Raw genomic sequence first — 23,168 nt, forward strand, 5'->3', positions numbered from 1 at the left:
ATATCACACCTAGAACACACTGCATTATTTTTCTTTAAACCTTCTGAAGCACATTACAATCCAGATATAGTTTGTACATTTTTAATAATAATATTTATATATATATATGGAAAAACTGAAACTCTTGCATTCCAACTGACAAAAAATTTTATTACCCGGTGCCAAGTCACAATATTATTATAAGTTCAAAAAAATACCGGCACTCTAGGCTTTGCAGAGTCGATTATTTTACAGTCAATCCAGGACAGTCAACGTTTCAGCTCCCGGTCGGAGCTTTCATCAGGACACACCAAAAGTGTTTTTTGAACTTATATATATATATATATATATTATAACATAACTACACACAAACAAACCTAGTGACCAGTTTACTATATAGATCTCAATAATTGAATGAGGATTCACTTAAATACACCCTATAATTGGCTTACCAATCGTCTTATCTCGATTCACTTTCCACGCTAAAGGACCCTCGTGAATCATCTTCCTTTTGGTTAAATCAAGACTCTGTCCAAAATACGGAAATGCCATGGTTACGTTTTTTCAATATTTACATAATGAAAAATTAAACAATTTATTTTTAATTAACACATCATGGGTAAGAAACCAGGAGAATCAACATCTTGTCTAGCTATGTAGCAGCCATATAACAGTGTATTAATGTACTTTTTCCATATTCCACAAAAAGCTTTGAGATATTTTGCCAGTGATTAGTTCAACTTTATAAAATAATATCATTGTCACTCTATGCATCAGATATAAGCATTTGAAAAATAGAATATTCACAACTGCCATTTCAGTGCAGCATGTAACATTATTGTGCTGAAGACGATAAAGAAAATGACTTACTCTTAATTCATCAATCATAGGATACTCTCCTGGCTTTAAATAGGATAGATCCAGTCTGTGTTGGTAATCCTCTAATTTCTGCCAAAACAAAATGACAGCAAACTATTAGGAGCATAAGCAGCACAGGAACCAGTATATTTGTCTTCTTGTGATATATTTTGGGAGCCCATTGAAATGAACACTGCAAGTAAGCATTATTTATAGAGATGTCACTGAATTACAACATTAGTTGTCCTTTGTTCACACTTTTTATTGATTTTATTTATAAAGTAAAAAAATGCAAATAATATTTCAAACAGGTTTGGAAGATGTGCTCAGAAATTAAAATGAAACTTATATAAAACAAAACAAACAAACAAAAAAAAAAGTTCATCTTAATGTTGAATGGGTAGCATAAAGAAAAAGTATTATCCTACATATTTCTATAACTTATTCCTGAGTTGCATGAGCCTTACATAATGGGAAATGTAAGGCTGTGTTTTCTTGTATAGCCTTAAATAGCCCTAGAAATACCATAGACTGGGAAGGTAAAGCATTGATTGCATGGATACCTGTTTATTTTCTGCTTCCCTTACAGCCTGATTCACATAATCCAAAATCCGCCGGCAGTGTTCTGCTGCCCTTTTAATCTTGTCCTTCTCATCTTGACGGTCTGTTGAAAGGAAAACAAACAGTGTGGTCATTACAGTTACAGTAATATATACTTTGCTGAAGTGCCCATTTAAGTTTCACTGAATTAATGCACTCGGGCTGTAAAAGGTTCGGAGTTCATAACTAGAAGTACCAAATGTAGATCAGCCAAATATACTTATACATTCTAGTTAATACTATTCTCAAGTTAATTCGAAAGTTAAAATTTAAAAGTTAATAAGTTGAGATGTTCTACCTAATCTTGCCTTGAGAAGTTCTGAACCAAAAACTGGGTCCCTGCTGCCCACTGTACTTATTCAGACCAAGATAACTGCTAACAATAAAATTACTACTGAAGCACCTTGTTCCCCAGATCAATGGAGAACCTTATAACACTGAGCGACTTTCAACATTCTGAGGAATATATTTTAGTGTATGGTTCATCAGAACAGAAGAAGAATTGGTCACTGATCCATTTTTACAACTAAAATATGCACACTTAGCTAATAAGAAGTACACAGCTCGAAATAGAAACAATGTTTTATTGTATTAATTTGCAGGTAGAAGTGACGATAAAACTGCAGGCTACATACATCAGGACACCCAGTTCAGCATATGTGTTTGAGTTAAGTCTAATATCTGCAGTGCACTTTACCAAAATGTACAATCACATTTAGTTAAAATTATAATGAAATAATCTGGATTGTATTTATAAATCCAGCTGTTATTTCTTCTATGTACATTTTACAAATATGAAGTCGGACACGAGAGTCACAACTCAATAAGACCTCTTCCACTGGTTTAATAAACATTTAGTATAGCTGTAAGTATGGGCTTCCCCCCTCCCCCCCCCCCCCCCAGCAGCCCACTTAACCCCTTAAGGACACATGACGTGTGTGGCATGTCATGATTCCCTTTTATTCCAGAAGTTTGGTCCTTAAGGGGTTAAACTCACAATGTTACTAAATAGTGTACAATATATTTTCCATAAACCACATATCAGCGTTCTCATTTAAGTGAATGACAACAACATAATCAAGTGGAAAGAAGTCACCTCCCCTTCACTTGCATTATTTTTCAAGCCAACAAGAAGTCAATGTTGGCTTTGTTGCATATGGCCAATAATTCTCATTCAACTGAATGCTAAATCACAGCTCACGCAGACATCTCAAGTCATGTGTGCATCTTGTCATCTTGCTTTAAACAAAAGACCTAGTCCTTGTCACACTATGTGGAACATTACTTCTCGTTTCTCAGAAAACCTCCAGTGCTGTTTTTCTCCAAGCCATGCCCGATAGAAATTAATGTTTCTGCAGTGTTAACAAGATACATAGCGCTTGATGTAGTGGGACAATTACTTACTTTATTGGATGGATATCTCATCCTCAGAGAAAAGGGGAGGTTACAAGAGAACTAAACACAAGCGCAAATAAGCAAAATGTACATTTTGAAAACAGACCAGTGGGGACCTAATAGCACTATGACCAAAGGGTGACGATATGCATTCAGCATAGAACTGAGGAATGTGCATCTATCACCTGTACAGCTTCTAAAACAACCACCAATGGACAGTTATATAATACAGGAAGAAAACAGAAATTACCATATATAATCCCAAGGGAAAAGCAGCAGAGAAGAAATGCCAAGAAAAAATGCCACTGTGAAGACCAATCCATATTTTCTAGTTAGCAGCCTTACCGGTGTCTAACAAATAGTAAATATATTTCACAACAAAATACATTCATGGGGACATAATACTCTGTCTTCCAGGTATACTTACACAACTAACATCACATATAACTATAAACATAAATATCGGCATACTAAACATTGCAACAGGTACAAGACATATGAATAGGGATTATACAAGTGATCACTTCTCACATTGGAGAGCAGATTACACAATCAGAATGTAGAGAATGTAACCTGAGCGAGCCACACTGGATGCCTAGCCAACCTGGACATGCACAGTGCAACTATACAACACACAGCTGCAGTAGATACATCAGGATCTGCTTTAACCTTACCAACCACAGACTAACAACATTCAGTATAGTGCTACAGTATGACACACCAGAAAATACAGGTCAATACATACATGTGGGGTAATAATGAACTGTGTCTGTAATTACTAGATAACAATACATTTGGAATATATCAGCAGAGTTTGGATCCAATGTCAAGTGAACATTGTATATTGTACAACAAATTGCACATGCTATATTTCACACAGTATGGAAAGTTAGAAAAATAAAGGAAAATCTGTGTATTATACAGAAGATTTTATATATATATATATATATATATATATATATATATATATATATATAAAAACAATAACAATGCATTTTTTCAGTAACAGATACTAAATGGCTCCCTGATGTTAAGCAGGACTGTTGAGCCTGCTTTCGACTACATCCATCTTTCGAATTCCTCTATTTCTTGTCAGTTGCCTTCAGCGAAAACTTGCTGACTGAAAAAAATCAACTTCTCAGTAGTCTACCCTAGGGGTACAAACAGCTGAAATGGCATTATCAACCTGTCCAGAACATGATGCATGTCATTTCTGTCAGTGCTTATGTCTCCTTGTGGTTTATGAAAGCAGCATTGCTTGACTGGTAAGGGGTGACAAGTCAGCAGAGCCCTTGCAATAGCTTTAAAGTCCAAGGTATTGATTAGCAGAGCTGATCTAGATTTCCCACAGAGAACTTTAGTTTTAAAGAGGCAATCAATATTCCAATTTCCAATTCCAACAGACCAGAAACACTTAAAATTTTGAATAAAGGTCTGCACGGTTTTACTTGTAGGGAGAACACAAAAGGCTGTGTCACTTTGGGTTGTGACTTCAAAACAAAATAAATTGATAGAAATCCCCACAGCACAGTTATTGTGATCCTTTTAATTTGTAAATGATCACTCTAATGATTCCATGTAAAGGCTCACCGTGACTTTACCTAGAAAAGTCCTTAGAAGAAAAAAATAAAAAAAAATGTAGGACTTGTTTTGCCATTCTAGCTCTACTGGCCTGACCATAAGATTCATCTTGATATTTATTTGTGATAGACCTGCTGCATTTTTCTGAATGGTATATCCATTCAGAAGACAGACAATATCGGAGATGAAGAGCAAACAAGGATAGTCAAAGCAAGTTAATAAAAAATATCTCAAATGTACTGCCTTATTCAACCAGATGGGCTATAACCTACAATAGTGTGCAGATGGCTAATGATCATAACATATTGTAGTGTTTGTGGGGTAAAGAGGTTGTAAATGAAATCCCCCCAAAAAACAAAGGATTCCAGGCATGCAAAATATGCCCTTTCTGCTACTGTCACTGTCACTGTAATGCTTCTTCTCATTATCAGCCAAAATATTCTCTGCTTCTGTCCCGATAATGCATTTCCTCAATTTTCAACCAAAATATGTGTTAAGTAATCAGGATCTGGGCACTACCTTGATATGTATGACCAAATAAATTAATTTGTGTCATTGTCCATTAAGAAAAAATCTCCCTAAAAGTTTTATGCTACAGTTGTAGATTTGTATCCAACATTATGTCTGAATACTTGTTTTAGGATAACTGCGTAATGGAATAATCTGGATTATTCATATGGTTTTTTTTTTGTTTTGTTTTTTAGCATTTATGTGTCACACCTTCAGAAGTCCCATACCAGTTGCAATCGTATTGTCAACATGAATATCAAGAACTTTCTTAAAACTGCATTAGTTTACAAAATGTGTGATATTGCCATGACAGGATGACTTTCAGAAAAACATGTTAATCCCCTGTGAGCCCTACTTAGGCTGATCTTTTTTTCAAATACATTCAATCATAGAGGAGAATCAAGAAAGACTACTAAATTGAGAGGGAAAGAGCATGCCAAATGACAAAAACGGTGAACCAGAAAAGAATCAACATTTGTCTTATACTATTGTAATCAAACTTTGATGGATAGGTTCTCAAACATTCCGCTATCAATCGTACAGAAGCAGAAACAAAAGTCTATTTGTGCAAACATATATATTTTCACTCCGCAGTCCACCACCAGTAGGATTTCAGTGTGATATCAATCAAATGAACACCCAAAGGGATTAACGTGTGGTGGGGGGAGGGAAGAGTTTGTTGCTTAGCTAGTAAAGGAAATGTCAAAAACTGAAGTATGTTTAAGAGGCAGTGGATAATTCTGTCAGATTCGTAAAACTGCAATGAGATAATTACCTGAGTACTTGGCAATATTATCAAGTAAAAGTGGATATTTGGTTAGCCTCTGCATCTCAGTTGGAATAATATCTTTCAGCTGCTGGCGTCTGCACAGTGGGTTACTCTCTGCATCCTGCAAAGGAGTATCAAACATGAATTATTATATTTCACTGATAATTACATGCACATAAGCAACATCACCAATATATACTAAAGGAACATAAAATGATAAACAAACAAAAAAAACAAGACTGTATAACTAAAGAGCTGAACGTGATGATGAAGCTTAGAATAACAAAATATTTAACTGTAAGTCGATCAGGGTTATTCACTAAAAGTGAGAATCAGTGATCTTAGGCTGGGTTCAAAAATTCTCCAAGCCAGCTACATTGACCTAAAATTTTAAATACACTTTGAAGTATCAACAATTCACACTTGAGCAGGAGCATGTCAACTAAAAGTGCCAGTATAACAAGCGGTAAATCAGGAAGAAAAGAAAAAGAAGTATATATATATATATATATATATATATATATATATATATATATATATATATATATATATGTATGTATGTGTGTGTGTGTGTAAAAAACAGCTAAAATTCGTAATGACAAGCTTTCGGGAGAACCTCCCTTTTCTCAAGTCTACTTGAACACTATATATATATATATATATATTTAATTTCAGAGGTAATTTCAGTAAGGTGGGTTTCTGCCCTTGCCAGGTGGACTCCTTTACCTTATTTGTATGTATTTTCAACAGCTTAATGTAGTTGTTCTAGTAAGTATAATTATTCCCTGCAAGCATTTTCATGCAAACAATGGGTTTTCAAAAAAAAGTATATTTTTGTAACATTTGTATGATATTGTAAGATATATATATATATATATATATGTGTGTGTGTGTGTGTGTGTAAAAAACAGCTAAAATTCGTAATGACAAGCTTTCGGGAGAACCTCCCTTTTCTCAAGTCTACTTGAACACTATATATATATATATATATATATATATCTTACAATATCATACAAATGTTACAAAAATATACTTTTTTTTTGAAAACCCATTGTTTGCATGAAAATGCTTGCAGGGAATAATTATACTTACTAGAACAACTACATTAAGCTGTTGAAAATACATACAAATAAGGTAAAGGAGTCCACCTGGCAAGGGCAGAAACCCACCTTACTGAAATTACCTCTGAAATTAAATCATTCAAAGGTAATGGCAAAACAAGAAATAAATCATAATACTAAACTTTATTTAAACAAGAACCTGAGGTTAAAATAGGATACATAAAGAGAAGTGAATAAAGAGGAAAGGAAATCACAGTTACAAAAGCAAATGTGACTGTGATACAGAATAAAATGCTATAGCAAGTATAGGAACACCAACATTAATAATAAATAATTAATTTGTTATTGTTGGAGTGTTCCATGTTCATTTTGATTACAGTTGATTAGCTTTGTAGTTTTGATTACTACAGGACCCTGATATACACTGGATATCTAAGTGACTGTCAGGGCAAATCTGAATTGCACGTCTCAATACAATGCACTGCTGGTAATTCTATATATATTATTTGTTTCAAATCTCTTCCAAAATCACAACAAAAGATATCTGGTTTACAAACTTGTAAAATCTAGCAATCCCCCCCTCCCTTCCCAATTACTTTCAAATCTGAAGCCAATGTCTACTTTTTTTGAAAACATATGATTGCATTCCAGTTACACATATTTTATTTCTCTCACCTGTACAAATGTCAGGAACCTTGAGTCTTTTTTCTGTCGGGATTTGATCATGTCTAAAGCAAAGGGCTGATTACTGCAAAAGGTGGCAACTGCCTGCTTCAGTTTCTCCTCCTCAGGTCCACTGAACTGTGATCAAAAGAGAGTAATAAATCATGACGTGTGCTTCATGGGTTTACGCACAGAACTTCCAACTAAACAGCAGGTCAACCTACCCAACTGAGTACATCATCACCAATCTGACCAATCAAAGAGGTTTCATAACGTTTCCGGACAGCTTTCATCTGTTCATTTAAACCAACTGAGAAGAGTGGAAAGTGCATTAATAATTTGTAGTCGTTAGAGATAAAAATGACAAATGCTACAAAGTTACTTGGGTAATAAAACGTGAAACTTTCCATTTTCTTTCTTTTACTAATCATGCAGATTGGTGGGAGAGCAAAATAAATATTTGCATAAATCTAAGTTACCATAGCTTTACCACAAATAAAAGAATACCACATGTTACCAATGGTATAAACTTTACCAATTTAGGCCTTGATTTAATTTTGTTAAAAAAAATAAATAAAATTCAGATGATTTATCTACACAAAAAAAAAAAGCTAGACTTCAATGATGATTTATAATTTGAAAAGTTTTTCTAACAGATTGTGATAATTTGAAAATCGTATCTAAAAATATTAAATCATGGCCATAATATTTATTTTTGACAATAAGACATGATAGAGAGCAGAAATCTACAGTTAGAGTGTAAAAGTGATCTCCGGCATGATATGATAAATCTGCTAAATTGAATTAAAGTATTGGTACAGTTTTCATTCCTTGACTAACTTGCAATAGTTTGTTTCATTGTTTTTTTTAGCTCAATAAAATCCATAACCCTAAACTGGATTTATGAATGGATACAATGTCAGTTAGGTATGTGTACTTAAAAATACACCCAGACCACTTCAGCTTATTGAAGTGGTCTGGGTACAGTGTCCCTATTGCACTTAGTGCTGCAATGTTAAACATTGTAGTTCCAGGGAAAATGCAATGTTTACATTGCAGAAATAAGTCTGCCTCAAGAGGCTGTCTCCCCTGAAGACCAAGTAATGTCTCCATAAAGCGTCTGCAGCCTACCACAGGTCAATTCTATATGAACAAGACATTTCCTTTTTTTTTCCAAACTATGCCAGTATAGTAAAAACATTATTCATTATTAATAGATATAGGTGGAGACATAAGTATATTTTTATACAAACACAAAGATAAAGCACCGCGCTTACAGCAGCAGCTTAGTATCCAACAGCTTAAAATACATAGTAAAAACAAAGAGAACGTTACCTGCGCTCTGGCCTAAATCCCCAAGTACATTTAAACAAAATGGTGGCTCTTTTTGTTTAAAGAGCCTCAATTTTGGTTAAATGTACATGGGAATATAGGCCAGAGCACAGGTAACGTTCTCTTTAGAAGTATATTAATGAAGGTGGTTGGGTGTAAAATAAATTCCCATTTCACAAGCCTGTGTGCTTGGACTCACTGGGTACTATTATTCAATGCCGAGTCTACAAATCTAAGCTGTAGTAAAACAAAGATGTCTGTTCAGATATTCCCTTTGACCACTAACCATGTATCTGCAGAATCTCCTCCAAGTTGGAGAACACACTACGGGTTTCTGCGGCAGTTAAAAGACTTTCACGAATCACACGCTGGTGAAACACCTGATCTAGGACATTGAGAGTTCTAACATGAGCTCGCTCGGTGTAAAACAACTCTGTTAGAGAAGAACAAAAAGTAAACAAGAATAGTTATGTCAGAAGCAATCTTTCTATACAGTATAATTAATATTACAGAATGCCAACAGATATTAGTCACTTCTGGATTAAATAAATCCCTGGCACACATTATTATAGTTGCAGTTGCCATTTCAAAGAAAATAAAGCGTTCTTTAATAGTAAAGCTTTGATTTGGGAGGGTGAAGGGTAGAAAACTGGCAAAAGAAAATAAGAATAAGTGCAACAAAGCTATAATTCATAACACAACACAGAATGAAAGCACTGTCTAGATATGTCTTTTGTTCAAGGTGAGCTCAGTCCCAGAGCTGCTCTAAGATTAAAGTAAAATAAAGTAAACTGCCTGAAAAAGTAATTTATGTTCAGAAAGGATCTAAGGACTGAGAAGAAGACGTTTCTAATCTAACACAAAAGAAACCTAAGCGATTAATTTGACATTACCCCAGCAAGTATGAACTATGTTTAAACCCAAAGGAAGAAAAAACAAACAAAAACAAAACACATTTTATACTTAAATGTAATTTGTTCAAATAGGAAAAATAAGGTTTGCAGTCAGATAATATTCAAAATAAGTTCTTCACTTTTTTAACCACTATGATTTATTTTTTCACATATACATGAATAAATGGAAGGCAAATTTACTTTCAGTGTAAAACAAACACTTATTAGTGGATACTGCATAGGATTATTGCATTATAGGCAGATGAAAACAACAACACATCCATAATGATGCAAACGATAGGCATGTGGAATATTAATGCTTTTTAATTTAGCTCCGCACCATTTATAACCTCTTGTTGTTTGATTTCATGTGGTTTCAGACCCATTAGGATATCTCTGCTCACAAGCTGCTGCCAGTTAGGGGGATCAGTCTCCAGACCCATATCGTACAGTTCGTCCTCGCTTTGACATTCAATAAGACTCATGCTCTCCAACCTGTGCAAAGAAATGGAGTGAAGTGAAATGGTTAAGGAGACTGTAAAAAAAGAAAGCCCATAAAGTGTTATAAAGTCGTCAGTTTATTGAAATAATTAGTTGTAAATCACTGTATTTTATTTTTTCGTAGAGCAATATGTGCATGTAACTTATATTTCTGAAGTGTTTTATTTGATCTTGTAATGCAAGATTTCAGTGAAATTGGTTGTGTAAGAAATCTAGTGTGCATATTTACTATCCCTATTCTTGTTTCAAGTTTCAACTAAAAAAGCAACAGCAAGGTTTTTATGGGTTCACAGAGAAAACAATCAAATCGTCACATTTTCTTTTTGGGGCTAAATTCTGTGGTAGTTCGTATCTTTTAAATTTGCAAAACCTACTCAGAGTTCATGTGAATTGAAGATGATCAGAAAATCTATTTAAATGACTCAGAAATGAGTCCCAAATAGCTTAGGAATAAATATGGCAAAATAAGTGTAAAATAAAGAAAAAATAGGTGAGAGTCATGAATGGTCAAACCCACACCTTCCCCAAATTGCTTCTGATAAACATTTTACCAATTATTTTAAGCAGACACTGAATGTGATGTTTAATTTACCATATTAATCCAGTAGGAAGTAAATGCAAAAAAAAAAAAAAAAAAAAAGCCAATTTATGTCTCATCAAATTGATTGTAAGCTTTCCCCCACCTGGCTTCAACTGTGATGTTTAGTAAAATGTGTTGATGTTCCTGTTGTCTTGTACAAACCAGTCAATTATTTCTGTATAATCAAGTACTCACTTTATTATTACATATATACAAGGTTCCTGACTATAACTCCAATCAACCTCATCCCGTGGTTGACTGAACTACCGGAAGATCAAGGGCAGAACTGATCTCACCCAGCCCAATGCTTTCTCATAGGAAAGCAGTGGGAGGCTGATGGGCATGCGCAGCAAAACGCCACGCTGTGCCAATTAGAATGTCGTTATCAGACCAATTTTTACTCTGCTATTTCCTCTGAATGACAGCAACAAGAGGCATTTAAGCTCTGCAACAAAAACTCTGGCGATCTGCAGAATATCAATGTTTTCACTCGTAGAGTTAAACTAGAGGACTATTCATTTGAGATGACATGGTCTGTGTTGAATATAGAAACATCTGTAAATGTGGATGATTTTCATTTTTAACAGGTAGTTCAATATTTTAATTAATAATAAATCACTGACAACAAGCTTGTTTGCCACTCCAGTGACTGGTGTGTATTGATATTATAGCATGCCTGTGGTATATCTAAGGCATACCTTGTTTGCCAACGACAAATCAGAAAAAAAAATGTTTTTAATAATACAAGACAATAAAAGAAGAAACCATATATAATAACCATATATCATAGTATATAAGCATTAGACCAGAACACACATTTTTTATTTAAATACATTTTGTACAATATTATACTCACTTTCTGAAAGGCTTTGGAGTCCCCAGTTCACTAGACCTGATATGAATGATGAAGAAAAAAAAGAAACACCCATAAATGGAAAGATGTAAATTAAGGAAAAGTTATATTCCAAGACATCAAAGATAAGTGTACAATTCATACCGATCAGTATCGCCAACATCCTCATGAAGAAGGTCTAAAGGAGAGGATGGGCTATCAAAGATGGTACCAGATATACGAGATGTCCCTTCACTAGAATCAGAGGGTAAGACCTCAGCTTTTAGAGCTGAAAAGCAATTAATAATATTAAGAAAATCCGGGTAACTGAAAAATACAAATGTTGCAGCTCAGTGATCAGTGTTAACAGAGCACTTGTTCCAAGTTTAAGCACATAAATAGTAGTTCTGTTAGATATTATGTTGGCACTTACCTCCTTCCACTTCTTTGCCCTCTTCTGAGGAACTGAAAACTGGGAGTAGCTTTGTTGTGGATATTTGGACAAAATATCCATCTGGAACCTCTACTGATCCACCACTGGAGCGTAATCTGCTACCTTCTGCTGGTTCAGGGCTACTGGATGAGGATGTGGATAAGTGCTTATGGTGTCTCTGCTTTTGCATTTCCATGGCCCTAGATACTATATAAAAAGATAGTTAAGATTACTTGAAAATGACATACAAAACTGTATGTTTGTGAGTAGTGTGCTTTCTGGCTCTTGAAAAAAAGCTTGCAGCAAAGTCACAACCATGTACAGTTTCTTAATTAGTAGGTAAATACTAAAATCCCACAAGTCTCATTGACAGGGATGGATTTTTACCAGTTGTAAGATGCAGGTAAATATATTTATTTATGGCACTTATGATGTACATTACTAAAGCAGGGTTACAACTGGCAGGCTACAACAACCTTCTTCCCGCCTGGATCCTATAGATCCAGCAAACTGATGTCACACGGCATAGTAATAAATATATTTACCTGCATCTGACAACCGGTAAAAATTATTTTGTGTGAATAAGAGTTGTAGGAATTGGGATCCAACATACATCAAGGACATAATTCTCCCAGGGTGCTATAGTGTTGAGTGGCAGAGCAGAGTACCCTTATTTTGTGAAAGCAGTGAAAGCAGTGGGAGGCTGATATTCCTTTTTTTTTTTTTTTACTTGTACTTGGACTGTTATATATCAGCCCCATAGTGACCAGACCGTTTTTCAATTGTCTTACCATTAAGGACCTGTTTTTACATTTCTGCGGTGTTTGTGTTTAGATGTAATTTTCCCCTTATTTATTTACTGTACCCACACATATTATACACCATTTTCTCGCCATTAAATTGTCTTTCTAAAGATACCATTATTTTCATATCATAATTTACTATAAAAAAAATATAAAATATGATGAAAGAATTTAAAAACACTTTTTCTAACTTTGACCCCCAAAATCTGTTACGCATCTACAACCGCCAAAAAACACCCGTGCTAAATAGTTTCTCAAATCCTGAGTTTAGAAATATTCAATGTTAACATGTTCTTAGCTCTTTTTTTTTTACCGTTATAGAGCTATAAGTTAGGATATTGCTGTTTCAAAATATATAGTTTTAAAATGTATCAATAATGACATTGTAACACTGTTATCTGTCATAAATCTCTGAATCACACCTCACATGTACATAATTTTTTCAAAGTAGATAACCCAGGGTATTCAATATGGGGTATGTTCAGTCTTTTTTAGTAGCCACTTAGTCACAAACACTGGCCAAATTTAGCATTTATATTTGTGTGTTAAAAATGCTAAAAACAATTATGAATGCTAACTTTGGCCAGTGTTTGTGACTAAGTGGCTAGTAAAAAAGACTAAAAACATACCCCATTTGCAATACCTTGGGTTGTCTTATTTTGCAAATGGTATATCATCATGGGGGTAATTCTCATTCCTGGGCTACCATACGCTCTCAAAGGCAACATATCCAATCTGGCAAATTTCAATGTGAAAAAACAGAAAATCAAGCCTTATATATGACCCTGTAACTTTCAAAAACACTATAAAACCTGTACATGGGTGGTACTGTTATACTAGGGAGACTTTGCTGAACACAAATATTAGTGTTTCAAAACAGTAAACCGTATCACAACAATGATAGCATCAGTGAAAGTGCCGTTTGTGAGTGAAAAATGCAAAGAACTTCACTTTCACAGACAATATCCTCGCTGTGATATGTTTTGCCATTTTGAAACTCTAATATTTGTGTTCAGCAAATTCTCCCGAGAAACAGTACCTCCCATGTACCGGTTTTAGGGTGTCTTGGAAAGTTACACCCTAACTCAGCGCTCAAGTTTGCTTCGGACATACCCGATACGTCCGCGGTCACTAAGGGGTAAGTCTGCACTATTTTGTTTTTCTATGCCAAAAGAAACACTTCTTGACATAAGTATTTTAAGTATATATTTTCACACCATTTTTTGGTGCTTCCTTGTCCAGAGCTGCACAGAGTGACACTGACCGTTCCCCATAGAGATGTATTGCTATAGCCTCCCAATGCTTTTTATGGAAGAGAGATTGATGGATTCAGCCATTGAGGCAAAGCCAGCCCTGGCAAACCAGCACGGTGGGAGGGAAAAAAGGTAAGTAAACTCACCTTTTCAGCATGATCAGAGCGGGGCTGGTCACCTAAACATCCACATCAGCACTATAGTGTCAGGAATGTTTGTATTCCTGAATATAGAGTGCTCCTTTACAATACAACGTAATATTAACTAAAGCATAACTTTCTGTCTCAAGTTGTTACTAGCTCATACTTACTTGCATTACTGTCTTGGCGACTTGGTCTCCGTGGAGGTCCTAGTATGCTGGAGAACCCTCTGCGCTTCCCTTTTTCCTCCCCCTCTTTGTCTTTCTTCATGCTTTGCTACAAGCAAAAGAAATTGTAAAGTTATCTTAAGGTTATTTTATGGTCAAAGAGGACACAACAATGAATGAAAAAGCTGGAACTGTCTATAATTTGCAATCACAAAAAATATATTTGTTGTGAATTAAAGATCCTGTATAGACTGTTGGGTGATTTTTTCTTTAGTGTATTTCACAGTTCTTTTTTTTACCTTATCTTTTTGGAAAAATACTGTGAATATGCTACTTCAATATTAGAGGCCTCCTGCAGACCTACAGAAGTGCACGCTGTATGGAATAAACACTCTCTCCACTCTGGGCAGTGGCCCTGCCAACTACTGCACACAGCCTGAAATCCCTAAACAGTAGACAAGGCTGTGTCATCTGAGGTTGTATTTACCTAATTTTAGGACCTGCTAAGAAATAGATCATTGTTATTATGTTCTGATATGTAAAACCATAGAATTCAAAGAGCGTGTACTTTATTTTTCCTATGACTGTACAACTGTCTATAACTATGAACTAGTTAGAATCTCAAACTATTTGCATGAATATTTTAACTCACTCGCTTAACCCCTTAAGGACACATGACATGTGTGACATGTCATAATTCCCTTTTATTCCAGAAGTTTGGTCCTTAAGGGGTTAAACCCTTACAGCTTGTTAAATGTTACTTGTATATGAAAAACTGACTAAATATTTTGTAAATCATTTACTAGTTTACATTCATACCTTAATTTTAGGCAAGAAACCAATGCGGCCACGCTTCTGTTCTAGGCTTCGAGATTCTTTAACCTTCACACCAAGATGTTTCATATAGCTTAGGATCACATACTGGATAGTGTTGCTGGGTGGAAAAGTGACACAAAAGATTATTTTATGACTAAATACTACTAGATATAATTGTGTGAGATGTGAATTAAGCAACAATTGACAGCCAGATAGGAAGTGGAAAAAAATTAAAACTAAAAACAATATTCAGGTTAATCCTCACAAGTGTTCATCAGTAAATTTACAAGCAACTGCAGAATTGTGGGGAAAGAGGTGAGAGCAGCACTCTAGTATTGCTCTTGCATTATTAAACAGGTGCATTCTCCTTTCAAGACAAGTCTTAGGACAACAGGGTACCTAACCTAAGTCATTAGTGGGACTGGACTGAAATGGGGAATTGTGATTTCATTCTCTGAAACTTTCAGTGGACATAAATAAAATAGTCAGATGGAAAGGAGACAAGGGATAAAGAGAGAACAAGAAAACCCAAATATGTGAAAATGTTCCCACCTCCAAATTCCTCTCTAAGTCAACTAGGAATCTTTGTGGACAGTGTAAACAATTAAAAGACCTCCCAACATGGAAGTGCCTTGGATCTATAGCCATCCCTACATATATGTTTGTCTCTCTCTATGGCCAGAAAATGATAAACATCACAGCTAGGAATGGTAAATAATGCCCTTACTAGCATAGTTTTATCGGACAATGAAAGATTCCTTTATCCGTGCCTTGGGACATCAGTCTGCCCGATATATTGCTTGCCACCAACCTTACAGATAAGCTGGTGTACTACAGTTTCACTGTTAACTGCTCTTTTATCTCATATATTGCCTGTGTTATAGAAGTTGTAACAGTATCACCAACAAGAACATGTTGGTAGCACCTCAATGTTGAACTCCCAGACTGCAAAAATATTTCAGTACAGTCCAAGGTAGCTCCACCCACAAAACTTAAATAAAGGGGATTAAAGTGGAAGGTGAAATTAAAATCTCAGTGACATCTTATCTGATACATTTTGTCTGTTAAAACAATCTGGACTTACACATAGGTCTATTTTGGTTTAAAGTGATAATTACCCATTCTTGCAAGCCAGGGTACATTGTTACTCTTGAACCGATATGGTGAACACAAATACTGTAGTTTTACTGCTGTCCTACTAGAGAAAGCAACATTTTTTCCAATATGATTCTTTTTTTTATAGTCCGTAAAGTATGAGTAAAAGGGATTTAAATCACTCCAAACATCTAGGGGCTGCGCAGTGATGAGCAGTGGTAAAAGCAGAGCTCTTGTTACTCCTAACTAGCTGTCAGAAGTGGCATAAAGGGCTGTGCAACAACTAGGTGTTGCAGCCTGGAGCTTTTAACATCTGAATAAGTTACCATCCAGATCAGCTTAAGAGCTATTATGATGCTACAATATTGCATTAGGTCACAGAATTACTGCAGTCATTGAGATTTTTTGCTACAGACGCTAAGAAATCAAAAAAGAGAATGAATATGAATTCAAAAGTTGAAATGTAACTCGCCACTGCTCTAACACTCCTCACCTTTTTTCTTCCTCATGTGGTTGTAAAGCTAGTCTGTGAAATAGAAGAAAGGCTGGTCAATAGCAACGCCATGAAACAATATTTAAAATTCATGTCCAGAGAAAACAATTATCTTATTAATGACTGAAGATTTTAGAAGAGAAGAGGGGTGTCCTTTGTTATAGACAAGATGGTGAAGAACACTCTACATGAAGCCCGGTTCATTAACTACTATGATCACATTGACAGAAATTCAATATAAAAAGGCACACTGTAGGCACTATGACCTCTTCATCTGACTGGTTTATAGTGCCGGATAGCCCACATCCCAGTCCCCACTGAAGAAATTGTTTAAGCAGAGGTTGCACACTTTCTAATCATACAAACTCATACCAGCAATGAGTGCTGTGATAGGATGGAAGCAGTCAGCTGACACTCTCAACCAATCACAGCACCCATTGCTTCCTCATTAGCCAAAGCAGCAGAGGGGATGGACTTCTGGGGACTTTTCTTTAGCATCAAAAGATTAAAAACAGTTTAATGCTGCATGAAAGGACAGCGTGAGGGGACTCCAGACAATATAGCCGCTTCAATGAGATGACAGTTACAGCGTCAACAGTATCCCTTTAAGGTTACTGACTGTTCTACTAGCCCACATATTTACTTACAAGACCTCCTCAACCTTCTGAATAATGGTTTCTGCGAAGACTCGCTCTTTCTCTAAAATGCTTCGATCTTTTGAGTGTTCTGCACCCAGTTTGGCTAGTTCTCCATCAGCCAAGGTCAATCCCATGCTGCGCTTCTGCCTGGCAAGAGAACAGGGGTTTACAGTTAATACTAATGCATTTGATTAATTACTAGTTATGATGCAAGTTATTACCGGTATAATGTATAGAATAATGTAAAAGGTACTTACACACATTTTGCAGGTACTTGACAAAAAAAAAAGGCTTCTGTCTCTCTAACCTCAATTTGACCAAAAAAACAAATATAATAATACTCGGCAACGATACTTCCGCAGTTAATGAATTTATTTAGAGCATCTAAGCGGATGATCTGGCAAAGCTATAGGCCAATAGCATATTTGTCAAGCCCACTAGACATGCGCTTATCAAATTCACTCACTGAAGTTGCAGTGTTGCTGAATCTTCTGCTTGTCATCACAGTTTAGGGTCTAAATAACTCTTATGTGTATTGAAGGACCTTGTGATATAGTTTATGCAAAACACTGCAGAGCTATTGACATTAAATAAGACCTTGTGTATGTCATTATAGTTTGGATTGTTAGGACATAATTCAAGGCCATACAGCTGTAAATAAAAGGTATAGTTAGATTTACCTGAAGTCTTCTAGAAGCTTTTGTACTTCTGGGTAAAGCTTGTCTTGCACTGTTTGGACATACTGTCGCTGCAGATCTTCAGGAATAAGTTCTTGGCGTCTTTTTTCTGTTAATTTGCAAATTGAGAAACAAACATTCATATAGAATAGAAACATTCAAATTCAATTCTACGTCATTTAGAACCTACCAGATATCTCAGACTAAGTGGACTTGTCATCTATGTGATTCAAATTCAAAAACCAGTATGAGTCAAGTGAAGGGCTGAACTAGAAAGTCAACACTTAAGGCAGGTGTCACCTCACTGCAGTTCCTGGCAGCTATAACTTTTATATGATAGAAATTAAAATAAAGATTCCTTTAGCCAACGGACGTCATAGAAATATATCCACTCATGCATATGAAATCAAGGAAAACTCATCACAGCCATTTAGCAAAATATTGTATAATAAGAAAAAACAAGAATGTATCTTCATTAAGATGCAATATATACATGCATACTTACAAAGAAATACATCAGCAACATTTTGTGAGAAATACCCTTTTCCATCAAAATTACGTATTTTGATTCTAAAAATGTAACATGCATTTTGAAAGAATATTTCCTTCATTTGACCAAGGCTCTCAATATTTTTAATTTTGGCACTTGCCTAAATCAGCAGCAAGATCTTCTGGCACTGAAACACGAAGATGCTGCAACAGAAAGTTAAAAGTTAACATTTTTTTTTCATGTAAATTTATAAAAAATAAAAATAAATTAACACTGTTTAGCAAAATAACTATTCTTATCCTGCGTACACTCCAGAAAACGGTAGCTAAATCAATAAATTCTGACACCACTGACAGTGCAAACAGATTAAGTAGACAATCTTTTCTGTATCTTGTTGGCCATAAACACAGCAGAGTTGTGCCATTTCTCACCGCAGCTCGATCTAAGAAGAACTGGTGAAATTCCATAAAGATTCTCCGTGCTTCTTTGGAGTTAATTTGCTGATAAAAGTCTCCATAGAGGTAACAAAGCTGGGGACAATAAGGTGAATAGTTAGAAACATCATGATGATTTCATAAAGCAATTTTGAAAAAAGAACTTAATATTTACCAAAGATGAGGGGTCAAATTGGGAAACTACATGGTGGATAAACACAGCCAAATGAGCAGGGTGCGATTTTAGAAGACCCATGCTCTGGAAACAGTTGTACTGGCCATCAACTTGCTGAAAATAAACAAATACATCAAAGGAAAAAGTAATTAGAATAAGCCTAGATGTCCCTTATTACAATGCACTCTTCTATTACAGGTGTGCATAAAGTTTAACCAAATGATAAAAGCATATGCAGATTAATGTTTTTAAAAACACGATCAACATTTGTTAAAGGGATATTGTAGGCACTGTAATTGCTTCATTTTTTGGAGAGGCTACAGTGTATGGAAACCCTGTATTTTATTTGTGTTTTTGTTTTATGCACGGCTGTGGAGCTTTGGACATTACATCTTATCACAATTCCTATATCCCAAGACGGGGATTATACCGTCCAGGCGCTATACGGCAGAGCTCTCAGTAGCTCTGCAAAGTGTGAGTTAGCCTTTTTACCGGTTTTCCATATATTTTCTATACATATTTTATATTGACATATTGCACTATTATTGTTTTATATTTGTATTTCCTCAAGGTTTATATCCAATACCATATTGTTGGAATACCCTGTATGTATGTATATATCATTTTCATAATTTACTATCTTCGATTCCTCTGTGGCGCGGTCTACCACTCTGTTTTTGCACATTAATATATTTGTACTTTTTTGTGTTATAATTTTTAACCTTTACCTAACAAAACGTTCTTTTTTCATCTTTTTTGGTCTCCTTGGAAAAACTGACAGCGGTTTCTTGCGGTTTTAATGCTATACAAGAGTTCCCATCACTCATCCTCATGCTGCTCGAGCTAACAAGGAAGCATTAACCTGAGCAGCAATGTTAGTCTGTGATTGGCTGAAAGTTTCATCTTATCTCAGTGCCCATTGCGGTTTTGAATCAGTATGGCTAGGAGGAAGTGTGTAATATCTTCCTTAACCATGCCTCTAGTTGGGCCTTGTCTATAGGCCATGCCTCTAGTTGGGCCTTGCCTATAGAAAGCCATAGGCCCACATTCAGTGCTAAACTGCTCGAAAATGGGTTAACACTGAAAGGAGGGACAGTGCCAGGGCACTTCACTGAGGGTCCCTAACAATCTCTTTTCAGCAATAAAAAAAAAAAAAAAAAAAAGGTATTATACAATAATGTATATGGCACTAAAATAGTCATCAGTGCTCTACAATAGGTAAAACAAGAAAATATAGGGACACTATAGTCACAAGAACAACTGCAGCTTAATCTCCCTGCAGGCTTTTTCCAGTAAAGACTGTCTCTTCAGAGAAAATGCAGTGTTTACATTACAGCATAGGAACACCTCCAGTAGCCACTTCTCACAAGAGCTGCTTCCTTGATTCAATGCATCTCTATGAGGAGATGCTAAACGGGCAGGTTGCCGCTTGGCTCTGCCACCTGGTCCATCTCCTTGGTTAAGATCATCAGAATTGACAATCTCAGCCAATCCAATGCTTTCCTATGTAAAAGCATTGTTATTGGCTGAGATCATCACTTCTGATGATGTCAACAAGGAAGCAGATCAGTGGCAGAGCCAACACCAGCAGACTGGAATAAAGTTAAGATTTTTATTATATTTAGGTGACAAGGGGGGCCAGATAGTGTTCCTTTAACTCTACCAAAACATGTTTTATATAGATGAAGTAGTCCTGCGAAGAGGCCAGGTTGGAAGATATCTGCTAATGAGGTATGAAATATAAATTCAGATCACAGTTATGGAAAGCCAGTGTATAGACTGACAGAGGGGTGAGATTTAAAAGATGAGGGATGTAAGATAGAGGAGTCCGGCTGAGGTAATCATTATGGACTGTAGAGGGGAAATCTGAGCACTTTTTTAGGTCAATAAGCAAATGGTTTACGATAATCAAGACAGGAAACAATGAGAACATAGAAAAACATTTTGGTTGCTTCCAGAGTGGTAAAAAGGAGAATGTTAGAAATGTTTTAAGGTATATGCAACAATATTTGATGGTATATCTTGTATAAGAGATAAAGGAAAGGTTTAGAGTCAAATAGTACACCAAGGCAATATGTCTGCGGGTAGAGGTTAGAATAGCTCCGTTGACCTTTAGGTAAACAGAGAAAGATGTAAGCTTGGAGGGAGGAATACAATAAGTTCAGACTTGAACAGGTGTGTATTAGTAATCATTAAGTCATTAAGTCAGAAACAGAGGATAGGCAGTAAGTGGCATGAACCAGTAGATGGGGAGAAAAATCAGGAGAGGTAGATATGTGTATTATCAGCATACAGGTGATTTGGAAAGCCATAAGGTGATATTAGGTCACCAAGAGAGGCAGTAGAAATTGATAAAACAAGATGTCAGAACACAGAGCCTTGAGGAACTTCAACGGCTAGAGGTACAGAAGGAGAAGAGGAACCAGAGAAGGAGACAATGAACGAGCGGTTAGAGAGGTCGGGTGAGGACCAGAAAAGAGCAGTGTCCCTGAGACCAAGTTTGCAAAGGACGAGGAGGAGAATAGGCTGGTCAAAAGTACCGAATGCAGCAGAAAGATCAAGAAGAATAAGTAATAAGTAAAGACCATGGGATTTTACCGGATCGTCCTCTCACCCTGGGAGGAATGGCAGGGAGGGCAGGTTACAGGTAGGACTTTGGTGGCACATAAGGGGGTGTGCTACATCTTTATATGTGCAGCACTCGAACATAAACACTGCAAATACAGAATCAAAGCACCACAACTACGTAAAATCGGTGAAGAGTTCATGGTGCTTGGAGTAACCTTTTAAGAAATGGGATAGACCTATTTCACTATGGATGCAGCAGGTAGTAGTTTATTAACACTGCTGTATAACTGACTATGGGGCAGTTGGAAATAGTACAAAATAGATTCCACACGTAATAGAAGACATTTAAGTTAAAACCACACATGTACAAATGCATTAAACATGCATCTATTTAATTTTTATACGAAATAAAGATCAAATTATCTATTAATGAGTTGTGCATGTAAAATGTGTCCCTGATCTATCTCAGAGTGTTATGTCCTTGATGGAACTCACTTCGCACTGGGTAAGCACAGATAATATTGTTCTATCTAGACATTTACATGTAATCATATACGGGGAGAAATATTACTGGCATTTCTCCTACTAATTGGAAAGGTAAAACTATGGAGCTAATGCACACATATTAGTCTAAGTAAACAGAAATAATACATATAATGACCAAAAGTGCCATCCCACTTACTTTTTAATAGAAATAAATGGCATATTATTCTTCAAGTGAACAGAAGCCAGTGGCAGCTTGCACTCATGGCTCTTAATTCATTGTTTAAAGTGTCTGGAATGCTGCTTGCAGCTATATTGCGCAAGCTTAAGCAGACCCATTTATTTCAAATGGAAAATGCATGTGGTTTGGCAAAGGTAAAAAAATAATAATAAAAAAAAAAAAAAATCTATCCACATTCCAGTTATATCTGGAATAGTCAGAAGGTAAAGTATTGCAATTTTACAAAAGATAACAGAATGCAGTAAAATAAATAAATAAATAATTGCATATCAAATTTTTTTTTGGTGGGTCTTTTCATACCATGAAAGAATGTACATTTCCCCCTTCCTGGCCATTCCATTTCTACAAAGCTTTTAAGGCTGCATGCTAACAGGTCATTTGACAATGTAAACAAAACTCTAGAGTCATTGGCTTCCCATAGCTGAGCCCTCACTGGAGGTTTAGCTAAGGCAGAAATCAAACACTTAATTCAAGCCATACAGATTCATACCTGCAATGTGGTATAGGCACTGTGATAGGCTGGTCACTGACACTACTAGCAATCACAGCTGCCAATTACTCCTCAAGATAATGCTTACTCTTTAGCCCTAGCAGCACAGGGAGGGAGAGCGGGGGGGGGGGGGGGGGGGGGGCAGGAGGGATAGGTGAGCGGGGGAGTTGCTGGAAAGTCTGTTATAACATTAAAACTTTAAACATTATGTAACACTG

The 23,168-nt window shown here is 35.9% G+C and overlaps 1 protein-coding gene across 1 annotated transcript in view; it reads right to left on the reverse strand.

Annotated features, from left to right (window-relative positions):
* The window catches only part of ARHGEF12 (Rho guanine nucleotide exchange factor 12), a 94,989-nt gene that overhangs the window by 21,182 nt on the left and 50,639 nt on the right, over positions 1-23,168 (reverse strand). The window contains exons 10-28 of the mRNA XM_063436523.1: positions 19,169-19,282; positions 18,991-19,089; positions 18,720-18,762; positions 18,073-18,178; positions 17,402-17,539; positions 16,755-16,787; positions 15,170-15,284; positions 14,354-14,459; positions 11,988-12,194; positions 11,720-11,843; positions 11,579-11,614; positions 9,982-10,136; positions 9,035-9,181; positions 7,641-7,726; positions 7,429-7,554; positions 5,699-5,813; positions 1,401-1,501; positions 850-927; positions 432-507 (exon numbers count right to left, since the gene is read on the reverse strand). Of these exons, the coding sequence (XP_063292593.1) occupies positions 432-507; positions 850-927; positions 1,401-1,501; positions 5,699-5,813; positions 7,429-7,554; positions 7,641-7,726; positions 9,035-9,181; positions 9,982-10,136; positions 11,579-11,614; positions 11,720-11,843; positions 11,988-12,194; positions 14,354-14,459; positions 15,170-15,284; positions 16,755-16,787; positions 17,402-17,539; positions 18,073-18,178; positions 18,720-18,762; positions 18,991-19,089; positions 19,169-19,282 (2,005 nt within the window). The remainder of the gene's footprint in view (positions 1-431; positions 508-849; positions 928-1,400; positions 1,502-5,698; positions 5,814-7,428; positions 7,555-7,640; positions 7,727-9,034; positions 9,182-9,981; positions 10,137-11,578; positions 11,615-11,719; positions 11,844-11,987; positions 12,195-14,353; positions 14,460-15,169; positions 15,285-16,754; positions 16,788-17,401; positions 17,540-18,072; positions 18,179-18,719; positions 18,763-18,990; positions 19,090-19,168; positions 19,283-23,168) is intronic.

The sequence above is a fragment of the Pelobates fuscus genome, chromosome 11 (genome assembly GCF_036172605.1).
Source record: "Pelobates fuscus isolate aPelFus1 chromosome 11, aPelFus1.pri, whole genome shotgun sequence".
NCBI classification, from domain to species: domain Eukaryota; kingdom Metazoa; phylum Chordata; class Amphibia; order Anura; family Pelobatidae; genus Pelobates; species Pelobates fuscus.